The sequence below is a fragment of the Oncorhynchus mykiss genome, chromosome 25, assembly GCF_057628025.1.
Source record: "Oncorhynchus mykiss isolate SJ-2025 chromosome 25, ASM5762802v1, whole genome shotgun sequence".
NCBI classification, from domain to species: Eukaryota; Metazoa; Chordata; class Actinopteri; order Salmoniformes; family Salmonidae; genus Oncorhynchus; species Oncorhynchus mykiss.
Window position 1 is genome coordinate 88,139,918 of NC_143046.1, and position 14,325 is coordinate 88,154,242.

The 14,325-nt window shown below is 42.5% G+C and overlaps 1 protein-coding gene and 1 long non-coding RNA gene across 5 annotated transcripts in view; one reads left to right on the top strand and one right to left on the bottom strand.

Annotated features, from left to right (window-relative positions):
• The window catches only part of LOC149972159 (uncharacterized), a 134,167-nt gene extending 119,975 nt beyond the window's left edge, over positions 1-14,192 (bottom strand). The window contains exons 1-2 of the long non-coding RNA XR_016492072.1: positions 14,054-14,192; positions 13,624-13,685 (exon numbers count right to left, since the gene is read on the bottom strand). This is a non-coding gene — a long non-coding RNA (uncharacterized LOC149972159). The remainder of the gene's footprint in view (positions 1-13,623; positions 13,686-14,053) is intronic.
• LOC110498275 (son of sevenless homolog 2) overlaps positions 4,045-14,325 on the top strand; it is an 88,687-nt gene continuing 78,406 nt past the window's right edge. For 3 of the 4 annotated variants that reach the window (XM_090221364.1, XM_090221366.1, XM_090221367.1), the window contains exon 1: positions 4,045-5,471. In XM_090221364.1, coding sequence (XP_090077490.1) covers positions 5,388-5,471 — 84 coding nt within the window. In that variant the 5' untranslated portion in view covers positions 4,045-5,387. The remainder of the gene's footprint in view (positions 5,472-14,325) is intronic. The other variant, XM_090221365.1, reaches the window with a different exon arrangement.

Below are 14,325 nucleotides of genomic sequence, written 5' to 3' on the forward strand. Positions count from 1 at the left end.
ACTGGTGCTCTCTCATTTAGCTATTTGCGCAGGTTGTGGATGGCTGTTCACAAATCTAAATGTGTATTTGAATGGTTGAATTCAAGAAGTTTAAGCTGCCTATCAATCATTGTTTTTTAAACCAGTGGACAGCCAGTGAAAGATGTGCTCTAGTGTGGATCCCAGCCTATAGAATAACAGCTGCACAGTGTGGATCCCAGCCTATGGAATAACAGCTGCATATTGTGGATCCCAGCCAATGAAATAACAGCTGTATAGTGTGGATTCCAGCCTATAGAAAAACAGCTGCATAGTGTGGATCCCAGCCTATAGAATAACAGCTGCATAGTGTGGATCCCAGCCTATGGAATAACAGCTGCATATTGTGGATCCCAGCCAATGGAATAACAGCTGCATAGTGTGGATCCCAGCCTATAGAAAAACAGCTACATAGTGTGGATCCCAGCCTATAGAATAACAGCTGCATAGTGTGGATCCCAGCCTATAGAATAACAGCTGCATAGTGTGGATCCCAGCCTATAGAAAAACAGCTACATAGTGTGGATCCCAGCCTATAGAATAACAGCTGCATAGTGTGGATCCCAGCCTATAGAATAACAGCTGTATAGTGTGGATCCCAGCCTATAGAATAACAGCTGCATAGTGAGGGTCCCAGCCTATAGAATAACAGCTGCATAGTGTGGATCCCAGCCTATAGAATAACAGCTGTATAGTGTGGATCCCAGCCTATAGAATAACAGTTGCATAGTGTGGATCCCAGCCTATAGAATAACAGCTGCATAGTGTGGATCCCAGCCTATAGAATAACAGCTGTATAGTGTGGATCCCAGCCCATGGAATAACAGCTGCATAGTGTGGATCCCAGCCTATGGAATAACAGCTGCATAGTGTGGATCAGCTGCATAGTGTGGATCCCAGCCTATAGAATAACAGCTGTATAGTGTGGATCCCAGCCTATGGAATAACAGCTGCATAGTGTGGATCCCAGCCTATAGAATAACAGCTACATAGTGTGGATCCCAGCCTATAGAATAACAGCTGCATAGTGAGGGTCCCAGCCCATGGAATAACAGCTGCATAGTGTGGATCCCAGCCTATGGAATAAAAGTGGGGCTTTTTATTGCTCAATCTAATTCATGTTGTTCAATAACAAATAAATAAATCCATAGGCATAATGGACACATGCTCAAACTAGCACACTTGCTACATCCATTTTTTTCCAATCTGTAGTTTCTACATCCATTTTTGGATTTATAAATTATATATACAGTGGGGCAAAAAAGTATTTAGTCATCCACCAATTGTGCAAGTTCTCCCACTTAAAAAGATGAGAGAGGCCTGTAATTTTCATCATAGGTACACTTCAACTATGACAGACAAAATGAAGAAAAAAATCCAGAAAATCACATTGTAGGATTTTTAATTTATTTATTTGCAAATGATGGTGGAAAATAAGTATTTGGTCAATAACAAAAGTTTATCTCAATACTTTGTTATATACCCTTTGTTGGCAATGACAGAGGTCAAACGTTTTCTGTAAGTCTTCACAAGGTTTTCACACACTGTTGCTGGTATTTTGGCCCATTCCTCCATGCAGATCTCCTCTAGAGCAGTGATGTTTTGGGGCTGTTGCTGGGCAACATTGACTTTCAACTCCCTCCAAAGATTTTCTATGGGGTTGAGATCTGGAGACTGGCTAGGCCACTCCAAGACCTTGAAATGCTTCTTACGAAGCCACTCCTTCGTTGCCCTACAATTTTGTTTCTGGTGTCCTTTGACAGCTCTTTGGTCTTGGCCATAGTGGAGTTTGGAGTGTGACTGTTTGAGGTTGTGGACAGGTGTCTTTTATACTGATAACAAGTTCAAACAGGTGCCATTAATACAGGTAACGAGTGGAGAACAGAGCCTCTTAAAGAAGAAGTTACAGGTATGTGAGAGACAGAAATCCTGCTTGTTTGTAGGTGACCAAATACTTATTTTCCACCATAATATGCAAATAAATTCATTAAAAGTCCTACAATGTGATTTTCTGGATTTCTGGATTCTAATTTTGTCTGTCATGATGAACATTACAGGCCTCTCTCATCTTTTTAAGTGGGAGAACTTGCACAATTGGTGGCTGACTAAATACTTTTTTGCCCCATTGTATTATGTTAGGTACTAGACCCTCCGTAGTCTTTCTCTCCAGGGTAATCTGTATTGTAATGTTGGTGTCTGTCTCTACAGTAGTATGTAATGCTGGTGTCTGTCTCTACAGTAGTATGTAATGCTGGTGTCTGTCTCCTTAGTAGCATGTAATGCTGGTGTCTGTCTCTACAGTAATATGTTGTGTTGTTTGTCTCTACAGTAGTATTGTAATGCTGGTGTCTGTCTCTACAGTAGTATGTAATGTTGGTGTCTGTCTCTACAGTAGTATGTAATGCTGGTGTCTGTCTCTACCGTAGTATGTAATGTTGGTGTCTGTCTCTACAGACAGACACCAACAAATTATGTGAATTTAAAACAAATTATGTGAATTAGCCTATCAGAAGCTTCAGAAGCATGATTTTCTGAAATGTTCCAAGCTGTTTAAAGGCACAGTCAACTTAGTGTATGTAAACTTCTGACCCACTGGAATTGTCATACAGTGAATTATAAGTGAAATAATCGGTATGTAAACAATTGCTGGAAAAAGTAGATGTCCTAACCGACTTGCCAAAACTATAGTTTGTTATCAAGACATTTGTGGAGTGGTTGAAAAACTAGTTTTAATGACTCCAAACTAAGTGTATGTAAACTTCTGACTTCAACTGTATATACTGTATTTTCTACCGTCTATTGCATCTTGCCTATGCCGCACGGCCATTGCGCATCTATATATTTAATATGTACATATTCTTATTCCATCGCGTGTGTATAAGGTAGTGAATTTGTTAGATTACTTGTTAGATATTACCAGAAGCATTTCGCTACACTCAGATGAACTCTGCTAACCATGTGTATGTGACCAATAACATGTTATTTGATTTGAGTTTTAGAGTTATGGTCAGGCAAAACAATTTGGCTAATCTGTACTTCCATATTTCCAATTCTTGAAGATCAAGGGGTATGCCATTTATTGGAATTACTTGAATTCTGGTATTTATTTTTATTTTACCTTTATTTAACTAGGCAGGTCAGTTAAGAACATATTATTATTTTCAATGACGGCCTAGGCAGTGGGTTAACTGCCTTGTTCAAGGGCAGAACGAGAGATTTGTACCTTGTCAGCTTTCGGTTACTAGTCCAACGCTCTAACCACTAGGCTACACTACCGTATACTTAAGTTTTTAATGTAAAGTTATAATTTAAGCGTATTATTATTATTATATGTAGTAGAAAGCAATGGGTTAGAAGAAGCCTACATAACTAACCCATAAAGTAAAATATAACATCCATATATGACCAGCTATGTAAACTTTAACATTGATTTATCCTGCAATTAGATGTCATTCAATTGGACATGTTCGTCTTCTTCTAATGCCTCTTAAGGTGAAAGTAACCTAAAAGTAAATGAATGTAATCAGATTACGTTACTGAGTCTGGGGTAATCCAAAGGTTACTTTACTCATTACAATTGTGGACCGGTAACTAGTAACCGATTACATTTAGAAAGTAACCTACCCAACTCAGCGCACCACATAGAATACTCTGCGACGCAACGCTGCAAGGCAAACCGCAGCGTAAATGAAAGTACTTCTGGTGTACCTAAATGCAAAAAACACTGTCGGTGTGATCGAGGGGATAAGATAAATGCAATCGTTATGAACACAGATGAACGTTTTTGGGGGTCTTCGTGATTTCACAGCCGAGGCCGTGCAAGAAATCATGTCAAGTGAATGTTCCGCCATCACAGGCCCCTGAGCCTGTGTACAGATGTGTTTTGGAGTGGACAGTGATCGAAGCAGTGGGATTGGTTTTGTTTATTTGATGTGTTTAATTTTGAATGATGCCGTTTCCCGCAATGTATTTTTTTATTCTATACCCCGTCCAACTGGTGGCGATAATGCACCATTAACATTCGATGCCAACCGCTGTTAAACCCCATCGAAGAAGTATACATTTTGAATATGTTCCCAATGGAGTGGAACAAATGTAGATTTAGTTGCCGAGTGATTTAGGAAGGCAAAAAATCTGAGACAGTCATTGATTTTTTATAAGCTATTCAAACTGTAAATTTGACTTTAATAACCTAGGTATCCTATTTCTTTTGATCGAAGCCCCATAAGATGAGGTGCAAACTTGTGGTCCCACACTTTCACTGGACAAAAGAGGCGATACCTCCCTGTGCTTTTACGCAAACGCACTAACTGTCTACGCAGGACGCCAAGTGAAGGGCCGAGATTCAACGATTACCACACATCAACAAGCGCTTCTTGTATCGCTGGACACTGGCTAAACATGCATCGGACTATTCAAGTGGGATTGTTCTGCGTCTGCGAGAATAACCAACGCGTGAAAAATGACGGGTTATAAACTAACAAGAAGTCTCTCATCTTTGGAATTGAATGAAGAGTCTTGTGCCACAACGCAACTCGAAGTGCACCACCAAGGCCATGATAGAGGCAGCTTTTTACATACAGATGTGTTGTCAGTCTCTAGCTACCGTAATAATAGCTATCAAACTTTAAAAAAAGTTACAATAGTCATACTAGCTATACGTTTAGTCATGACATCTAACTGAAATATGTAGCTAGCTGGCTAGCTATATGTTTATTTTTGGTAGCTAGCTAGCTCAGATAGCATAGAGCTAGCCAGTTAGCGTAGCTAGCTGACGAACTTGTTTTTTAAATAGCGCTCGAGCTAGCTAACGGTAGCTAATCAGCTAGCTCAGATAGCCAGTTGGCGTAGCTAGCTGACGAACTTGTTTTTTTAAATAGCTTGTTTTAACTAACTCGAGCTAGCTAACGGTAGCTAATCAGCTAGCTCAGAGAGCATATAGCTAGCTAACGGTAGCTAATCAGCTAGTTCAGATAGCATAGAGCTAGCTAACGGTAGCTAATCAGCTAGCTCAGATAGCATCCTGGCTAGTAAATGAGACCATTTAACGGTTGGAGTTGCTAGCCAGTTAGCGAACTACAGTAACACTTTCTTGTGTCAAATCTGACAACCACTTTCTAGCTAACTAATGTTAGCCTGTAGGCTTTTCACTTAACTGTGTTAACTTACCAATAACGTTAGCTAACGGTAATATATATATACATTTTTTTGTTTGTTTTTAATTTCTAAATAGTTAACATTACCTTACTCGACTAGGTGTATGGTGTAGCTAGCTAGCTGACTTTTCCACCGTGCCTGGACTGACCGACCCCCACCAGGACAAGCCGGGGCCGATGCTGACGGTCCGGATCACGGCAACGTAAGGAGCCATGCAGCCGCAGCAAATATACGACTTTTCAAGTGACGAGAACAGTCACAAATGGCGAGGCCTCTTCGTGCAAGCGTTGCGAAAGGTAAAACTATTTTTTCTTAATCAACTTTAACTATCAACACATCTCAAACGTGGTTGTTTATTGGCGAGGTGATGGAGTAGCTACTGACTTATCTTTATTTTGATTTATGCTCCCAAAATGCACACTGTGAAATATACTGCAGGCCAACAATATACAACTTGCAACTTGGCTCAGAGTCAGTGTCAACATGTTGCATGCAGAATCCGGTGTGTGTTCATTACTCCTATTCTGTTGTAAAACTTTTTGCAACAAACCGTTTACTCCAAACGGAAAAATATTTAACGAAAACGAGAGTTTCTATTGGACAAATTCGGGTAGTTCCTCCCCGTTTCGTTTGCTCTGTTTGCTTCCGTTTGTTTTAAAGGTAAACGTAATGAACCTAGCCCTGATATTGGTACCTCCCTTGTTATCAACAAGATCATGTTTTCCTCTCTTGTTTTGGAACACATCGCCCTCAATACAGATGCAGGCCTAAAAGTGAAAACGAGAGAGCGTCATTGACCTCTAGCCCTAGTTGAGATCAGAGCCAAACAGAAATGAGGGATGGCTCCTTGACACTCAGTTACTACCACGCATTTGCCTTGTGGAAAATGTTGTCACAAACCATATATCTATACCTTAGCCCATAACAATATGCATTAGCTACAATATGCATTACTTGGCAAAAGCAGCACAGAGGCCAAGTTTTTTTTGTCTTGTGTTTCTGAAGTCAAAGGTTTGGCTCAAATTGATTCTTTCCACTGTCTTGTTTTGAGGTAGTATCTCTCTACGTGACTAGCAGCATATTACTGTCAACACATTGCTTAGCGATTGACATGACAGTTTAATTAATCACTGATGTGACTAGGCTATTGGTTTGCCAAACCTCCTACAGTAGTAACCAACCAGGTCCACTGTAGAGATCAAGCCAAAGCAGCCAATGCACTTTCAGGTTTAGCCTAGCTCAAATCCCCCCCCCCCTCCCCCCTCCCAATTCCAATCCAATAAGACACAGCCAAACTGTCAGTACACTTCATATTTTGGCGGCCATTTTTATTCATGTCTTCATCATATTTTAGTCCATGGCAGGACTCTCCACGCCTATAGGTTTTCGTTCCAACCCCAGGTGTAACTAACCTGGTTCAGCTTATTAATCAGGTGTGCTATATTAGGGTTGGCGTACATCTACAGGAGGGTATCTCTCCAGGAACAGGGTTGGAGAGCCCTGGTGTAAACCTACAGGAGGGTATCTCTCCAGGAACAGGGTTGGAGAGCCCTGGTGTAAACCTACAGGAGGGTATCTCTCCAGGAACAGGGTTGGAGAGTACTGGTGTAAACCTACAGGATGGTATCTCTCCAGGAACAGGGTTGGAGAGCCCTGGTGTAAACCTACAGGAGGGTATCTCTCCAGGAACAGGGTTGGAGAGCCCTGGTCCAGGGTATTTATCTGGTCCTGACCGAGCTGCAGCTGTCGCGGAGTAGAGTAGTGGGTTTCCCCTTCTCTAAATAGACAACTTGATTTTCACAAACCCAATTGAAGCTTACGAGGCAAACAATTTTAGCCAAGAGGACGTGTGCAGTCTGTATCCCTGTGGCCGATGTATCTCTTTCACGATATCGCTCGCACTTCTTTTCGGTCTCTGTTCCCAGGTCTCTGTCTGTCACTGGGTTGAGCTGGTTTCTCTCTGGTTTAAACCTGTGACCCATACGGACTTGTATACCGGCTGAGTAAACCACATGCTCTCTGTCGTGTTTTAAACTTATATCTCACTTGCCAATTTATTAGGTTCACCCTTCTAGTACTTGTCTGTATGTGTGTGCCTGCCTGCCTGTCTGTGTGTGCCTGTCTGTGTGTGTGCCTGCCTGTTTGCCTGCCTGTGTGTGTGCCTGCCTGTTTGCCTGCCTGCCTGTCTGTGTGTGTGCCTGCCTGTCTGTGTGCCTGCCACAGCTACATATCTGACCATGTATAGAGGCTCATGGCCCTGATGTGACTTTTGTGTTTTGAGTCACTTCTGATTTGAGAGGGACATGGGGGACATGTCTAGACTGAAGTGGTACCGCTTTGTCCTTGTCAGCAGCGCATGTTAGATTCCTGTAACAGTTTTGTAACAGTTGCTGTCGATGCTAATCATCCGATTGGTTAACCAACTGCTTCTGATTGTAAAGCTGATACGTTCGACAAGGAAATGAGCCAATACAACTGCACCATCCTTTTTCCACAAAGCTGTGTGTGAATGATCTCGGGGAGGGTGTGAATCTGGCTGGTGTTTGTTAAGACACCAAACAGAAGAAAAATGAACTCAAAACAGGAAAAGACTACAAAAAAGCTCTTATTGGTTGCAAAATGTTTAAAATAAGCGATTTCTGTTGCATGCCCTAATGAACCGGACCCTCCCAGGTGAAGAAATGTGGTGGGTGAAGTTTTGGTGTGTGTTTCACTGTCCTGCGTGGATACCTGTCACACACACACAGAGAGAGAGAGGGGGAGACTGACTGACATAGTCAAAACCATAACAAACCTCTCCTAACTGTGACTCACTCTCTATCTTTAACAGCTGTCCTGAGGGGCTTCACTGACTGGGCAGGAAGAGGAAATAGTTTTAAGGCACCTGCATGCTTGCTGTTGGAAACAGTTGGTGCATATATTATGACAATGTTTTGGTCTTCGACAAGGGTTTTTTCGGCTGTTCGTGCACACGTTTTTTTCTTTCTTGAGGCAAGCCAATGTTCCTAGCTGAAGACTACACCCCTTCGTCTGTGATTGGTCAACAGTAGGGCATCTGTGATTGGTCAACAGTAGGGCTTAGTGATGCTTCGATATGACATTTTTGGCTGATACCGATATTCAATATTTTCCTTGCTAAAAAAAAACAGTAACCGATATTTAAAATTTGAGCGGCCTTTTTAAGCATTCTAGTACAGTTATATAGTTACACACACACGGACGCAGCAGTCTAAGGCACTGCATCTCAGTGCAAGAGGCGTCACTACAGTCCCTGGTTCGAATCCAGGCTGTATCGAATCCGACCGTGTTTGGGAGTCCCATAGGGCGGCATACAATTGGGCCAGCGTCGTCCGGGGTAGGCCGTCATTGTAAATAATCTCAACTGACTTGCCTAGTTAAGGTTACACACACACACCACACGGACCAAAAAGTTATTTTGTTGGCATTTCCGTATGTCCCCATTACCAGTAAAACATCTTCAAAACCTCTTTCTTTCACTTTCTTGCTGTGCTGTTTCGTTGCTCAGTTATTTCATTCTCAACCAGAATTTCATCATACATGTCAAGCTGTGAAGTTTCAGCTCTGTCTGTCTGTCCGTGGCCTCTTCCTCGGTGCGCACTGTCACTGTGTCCGTTTCCATGTTGTCCAGCTGTGTGTAACATTTCACGTAAACCCTGTTTCTTGTCTGCATCGATGTTGCGGTCCTTGTACATAGCATCGAGCATGGTGGTGACACAGTAAAGAGAGAATGCCACCAAATCGCTTGTTCACAGCCTGTGTCGGCAGTTTTGTTGAGCGGGTGTTTCAATTAGAGGTCGACCGATTATGATTTTTCAACGCCGCTACCGATTTATTGGAGGACCAGAAAAAGCCGATACCGATTAATCGGCCGATTTTAAAAATATACATTTTTTTATTTTATTTATTTGTAATAATGACAATTACAACAATACTGAATGAAGACTTTTAACTTAATATAATACATAAATAAATTCAATTTAGCCTCATGAATAATGAAACCTGTTCAATTTGGTTTAAATAATGCAAAAACAAAGTGTTGGAGAAGAAAGTAAAAGTGCAATTTGTGCCATGTAAGAAAGCTAACGTTTAAGTTCCTTGCTCAGAACATGAGAACATATGAAAGCTGGTGGTTCCTTTTAACATGAGTCTTCAATATTCCCAGGTAAGACTATTTAGGTTGTAGTTACTATAGGACTATTTCCCTCTATACCATTTGTATTTCATTAACCTTTGACTATTGGATGTTCTTATAGGCACTTCAGTAATGCCAGTGTAACAGTATAGCTTCCGTCCCTCTCCTCGCTCCTACCTGGGCTCGAACCAGGAACACATCAACAACAGCCACACTCGAAGCAGCGTTACCCATGCAGAGCAAGGGAAACAACCACAGGCTCAGAGCGAGTGACATTTGAAACGCTATTAGCGCACGCTAACTAGCCAGCCATTTCACTTCGGTTACACCAGCCTCATCTCGGGAGTTGATAGGCTTGGAGTCATAAACAGCGCAATGCTTGACGCACAACGAAGAGCTGCTGACAAAACGCACGAAACGCACGTGCTGTTTGAATGAATGTTTACGCGCCTGCTTCTGCCTACCAACGCTCAGTCAGATACTTAGATACTTGTATGCTTAGTCAGATTATATGCAACGCAGGACACGCTAGATAATATCTAGTAATATCATCAACCATGTGTAGTTAACTAGTGACTATGATTTATTGTTTTTTATAAGATACGTTTAAATCAAGCTAGCAACTTACCTTGGCTTACTACATTCGCATAACAGGCAGTCTCCTTGTGGAGTGCAACGAGAGAGAGGCAGGTCGTTATTGCGTTGGAATAGTTAACTGTAAGATTGGATCCCCCGAGCTGACAAGGTGAAAATCTGTCGTTCTGAAAGAGGCAGTTAACCCACCGTTCCTAGGCCGTCATTGAAAATAAGAATGACTTGCCTAGTTAAATAAAGATTAAATAAAGGTGTAAAAAAATAAATAATAATAATTTAAATAGGCAAAATCGGTGTCCAAAAATACAGATTTCCGATTGTTATGAAAACTTGAAATCGGCCCTAATTAATCGGCCATTCCGATTAATCGGTCGACCTCTAGTTTCAATGCCATGACAGAGGGTGTCACGTCTGCTGCAGACACAGTTGATGAGCTTATTTCTCCAGTCAGTTGTTCGAATGGAGCGACTTAGTGTGTTCATGTTTCAAATGTGTTCTCAAATGCCATTGAAATGGCAGCAGCGGTACGACAACCAGCACATTGTTGAGCATGAAATACGTCTTTCCTCAGTACGGAGTCCTCGACGACCCACTGTGCTGTCGAACTCTGCATGCTCATGGGGCTGATCGCCGGTGAAAATGTCAGTCGTGAAGCTATTAACAGTGACGCTATTACCCCCCCCCGCTAGTGCTACTACTAGTACTGCTAGTGCTACCTCTGCCACTACAACTACTGCTGCCACTACTACTGATGCTACCTCTGCTGCTACGACTTCTACTGCTGCCGCTGCTACTGCTACTGATGCTAGCTCTGCTGCTACTACTGATGCTGCCGCTACTGCTGATGCTACCTCTGCTGCTACTGCTACTACTACTGATGCTGCCGCTACTATTGATGCTACCTCTGCTGCTACTACCACTACTACTGATGCTACCGCTGCTACTACTACTGATGCTAGCTCTGCTACTACTACTGATGCTACCGCTGCTACTACTACTGATGCTAGCTCTGCTACTACTACTGATGCTACCGCTGCTACTACTACTGATGCTACTACTACTGATGCTACCGCTGCTACTACTACTGATGCTAGCTCTGCTACTACTACTACCACCGCTGCTACTACTACTGATGCTAGCTCTGCTACTACTACTGATGCTACCGCTGCTACTACTACTGATGCTAGCTCTGCTACTACTACTACTACTGATGCTACTACTACTGATGCTACTGCTACTCTACTACTGCTACTACCTCTACCACATCCGCTGCTACTACCACTACTACTGTATGCTATGTGGGACGGTAGCGTCTCACCTCGTCAACAGCCAGTGAAACTGCAGGGCGCCAAATTCAAAACAACAGAAATCCCATAATTAAAATTTCTCAAACTTCAATGTATTTTGCACCTTTTTAAAGATACACTTGTTGTAAATCCAGCCACAGTGTCTGATTTTCAAAAAGGCTTTACTGAGAAAGCACACAATGCGATTTATGTTAGGTCAGCACCTAGTCACAGTAAAACACAGACATTATTTTAACAGTTTTGGAAACTTTAGTGTTTTCTATCCAAATCTACCAATTATATGCATATCCTATCTTCTGGGCCTGAGTAGCAGGCAGTTTAATTTGGGCACACTTTTCATCCAAAATTCCGATTGCTGCTCCCTACCCTAGTGAAGTTAAGGGCTTCTAAGTAAGCATTTCACTGTAAGGTCTTTCCGCTTAGTTGCTTTATGATCAGGTCAAAGTGCCCACATATATGTTCTACATTTGGATCAGATTACATGGGCACAGTGGTAAGGTGTTGACGACCCAGGGATGGGCACAGTGGTAAGGTGTTGACGACCCAGGGATGGGCACAGTGGTACGGTGTTGTCGACCCAGGGATGGGCAGAGTGGTAAGGTGTTGTCGACCCAGGGATGGGCACAGTGGTAAGGTGTTGACGACCCAGGGATGGGCACAGTGGTACGGTGTTGACGACCCAGGGATGGGCACAGTGGTAAGGTGTTGACGACCCAGGGCTGGGCACAGTGGTAAGGTGTTGACGACCCAGGGATGGGCACAGTGGTAAGGTGTTGACGACCCAGGGATGGGCACAGTGGTAAGGTGTTGACGACCCAGGGATGGGCACAGTGGTACGGTGTTGACGACCCAGGGATGGGCAGAGTGGTAAGGTGTTGTCGACCCAGGGATGGGCAGAGTGGTAAGGTGTTGTCGACCCAGGGATGGGCACAGTGGTAAGGTGTTGACGACCCAGGGATGGGCACAGTGGTAAGGTGTTGACGACCCAGGGATGGGCACAGTGGTAAGGTGTTGACGACCCAGGGATGGGCACAGTGGTAAGGTGTTGACGACCCAGGGATGGGCACAGTGGTAAGGTGTTGACGACCCAGGGATGGGCACAGTGGTACGGTGTTGACGACCCAGGGATGGGCACAGTGGTACGGTGTTGACGACCCAGGGATGGGCACAGTGGTACGGTGTTGACGACCCAGGGATGGGCAGAGTGGTAAGGTGTTGACGACCCAGGGATGGGCAGAGTGGTAAGGTGTTGTCGACCCAGGGATGGGCACAGTGGTACGGTGTTGACGACCCAGGGATGGGCACAGTGGTAAGGTGTTGACGACCCAGGGATGGGCACTGTGGTAAGGCGTTGACGACGATGTCTCTTGCTAATAGAAGTAAATAAAGATGGTAGCCTTTTATGGTAATATAGTACACAGTGCGTTCGGAAAGTATTCAGACCCCTTCTGACTTCCTCCACATTTTGTTACACTACAGCCTTATTCTAAAATTAATTTAAAAAATAAAATCCTCATCAATCTTCACACAATACTCCATAATGACAAAGCGAAAAAGCATGTTTTTTTTTTTTTTTAATGTTTGCAAATGTATAAAAAAAATAAAAAATACCTTACATAAGTATCAGACCTGAAATTGAGATTTGAAATTGAGCTCAGGTGCATCCTGTTTCCATTGATCATCCTTGAGATGTTTCTACAACTTGATTGGAGTCCACCTGTGGTACATTAAATTAGTTGGACATGATTTGGAAAGGAGCACACCTGTCAGTAAAAAGGCACATGACAACCCGCTTGGTTTGCCAAAAGGCATCTAAAGACTCTCAGACCATGAGAAACAAGATTCTCTGGTCTGATGACACCGAAATTGAGTTCTGGCTTGAATGCCAAGTATCACGTCTAGAGAAAACTGGCAGTATCATGCTGTGGGGATGTTTTTCAGGGACTGGGAGACTAGTCAGGATCGAGAGAAAGATGAACGGAGAGAAAGATGAACGGAGAAATGAAGGATCTCTCTGTAGTTGAAAACCTGCTCCAGAGCACTCAGGACCTCAGACTGGGGGTGAAGGTTCACCTTCCAACAGGGCAATGACCTTAACCTTTCTGATCTCCCCATCCCGGATCCGGGTTCGTGAATACAGACTCAAGCTCATTACCATAACGCAACGTTAACTATTCATGAAAATCGCAAATGAAATGAAATAAATATGCTAGCTCTCAAGCTTAGCCTTTTGTTAACAACACTGTCATCTCAGATTTTCAAAATATGCTTCTCAACCATTGCAAAACAAGCATTTGTGTAACAGTATTGATGGCTAACGTAGCATTTAGCATTAGCATTCAGCTGGCAACATTTACACAAAAAAACAGAAAAGCATTCAAAAAAATCATTTACCTTTGAAGAACTTCAGATGTTTTCAATGAGGAGACTCTCAGATAGCAAATGTTCAGTTTTTCCTGAAAGATTATTTGTTTAGGACAAATCGCTCCGTTTTCTGCGTCACGTTTAGCTATGAAAAAACCCCTGTATCCAGGATTGTGTAAATCTATCAGCAAGCTCATTAGCATAACACAACGTTAACTATTTATGAAAATCGCAAATGAAATGAAATAAATATGCCATCTCTCAAGCTTAGCCTTTTGTAAACAACACTGTCATCTCAGATTTTCAAAATATGCTTCTCAACCATAGGAAAACAATAATTTGTGTAAAAGTAGCTAGCTAGAGTTAGCATTTCGCGTTAGCATTTAGCGTTAGCATTAGCGTTAGCATCCAGCACGCAACATTAACAAAAACATAAAAGCCTTCAAATAAAATCATTTACCTTTGAAGAACTTCTGATGTTTTCAATGAGGATACTCTCAGTTAGATAGCAGATGCTCAGTTTTTCCAAAAAGATTCCTTGTGTATTAGAAATAGCTCCGTTTTATACATCACATTTGGCTACCAAAAAAAATCCATAAATTCAGTCCTCAAAACGCAAACTTTTTTCCAAATTAACTCCATAATATCGACTGAAAACATGGCAAACGTTGTTTAGAATCAATCATCAAGGTGTTTTTCACATATCTCTTCATTGATACATCGTTCTTGGAC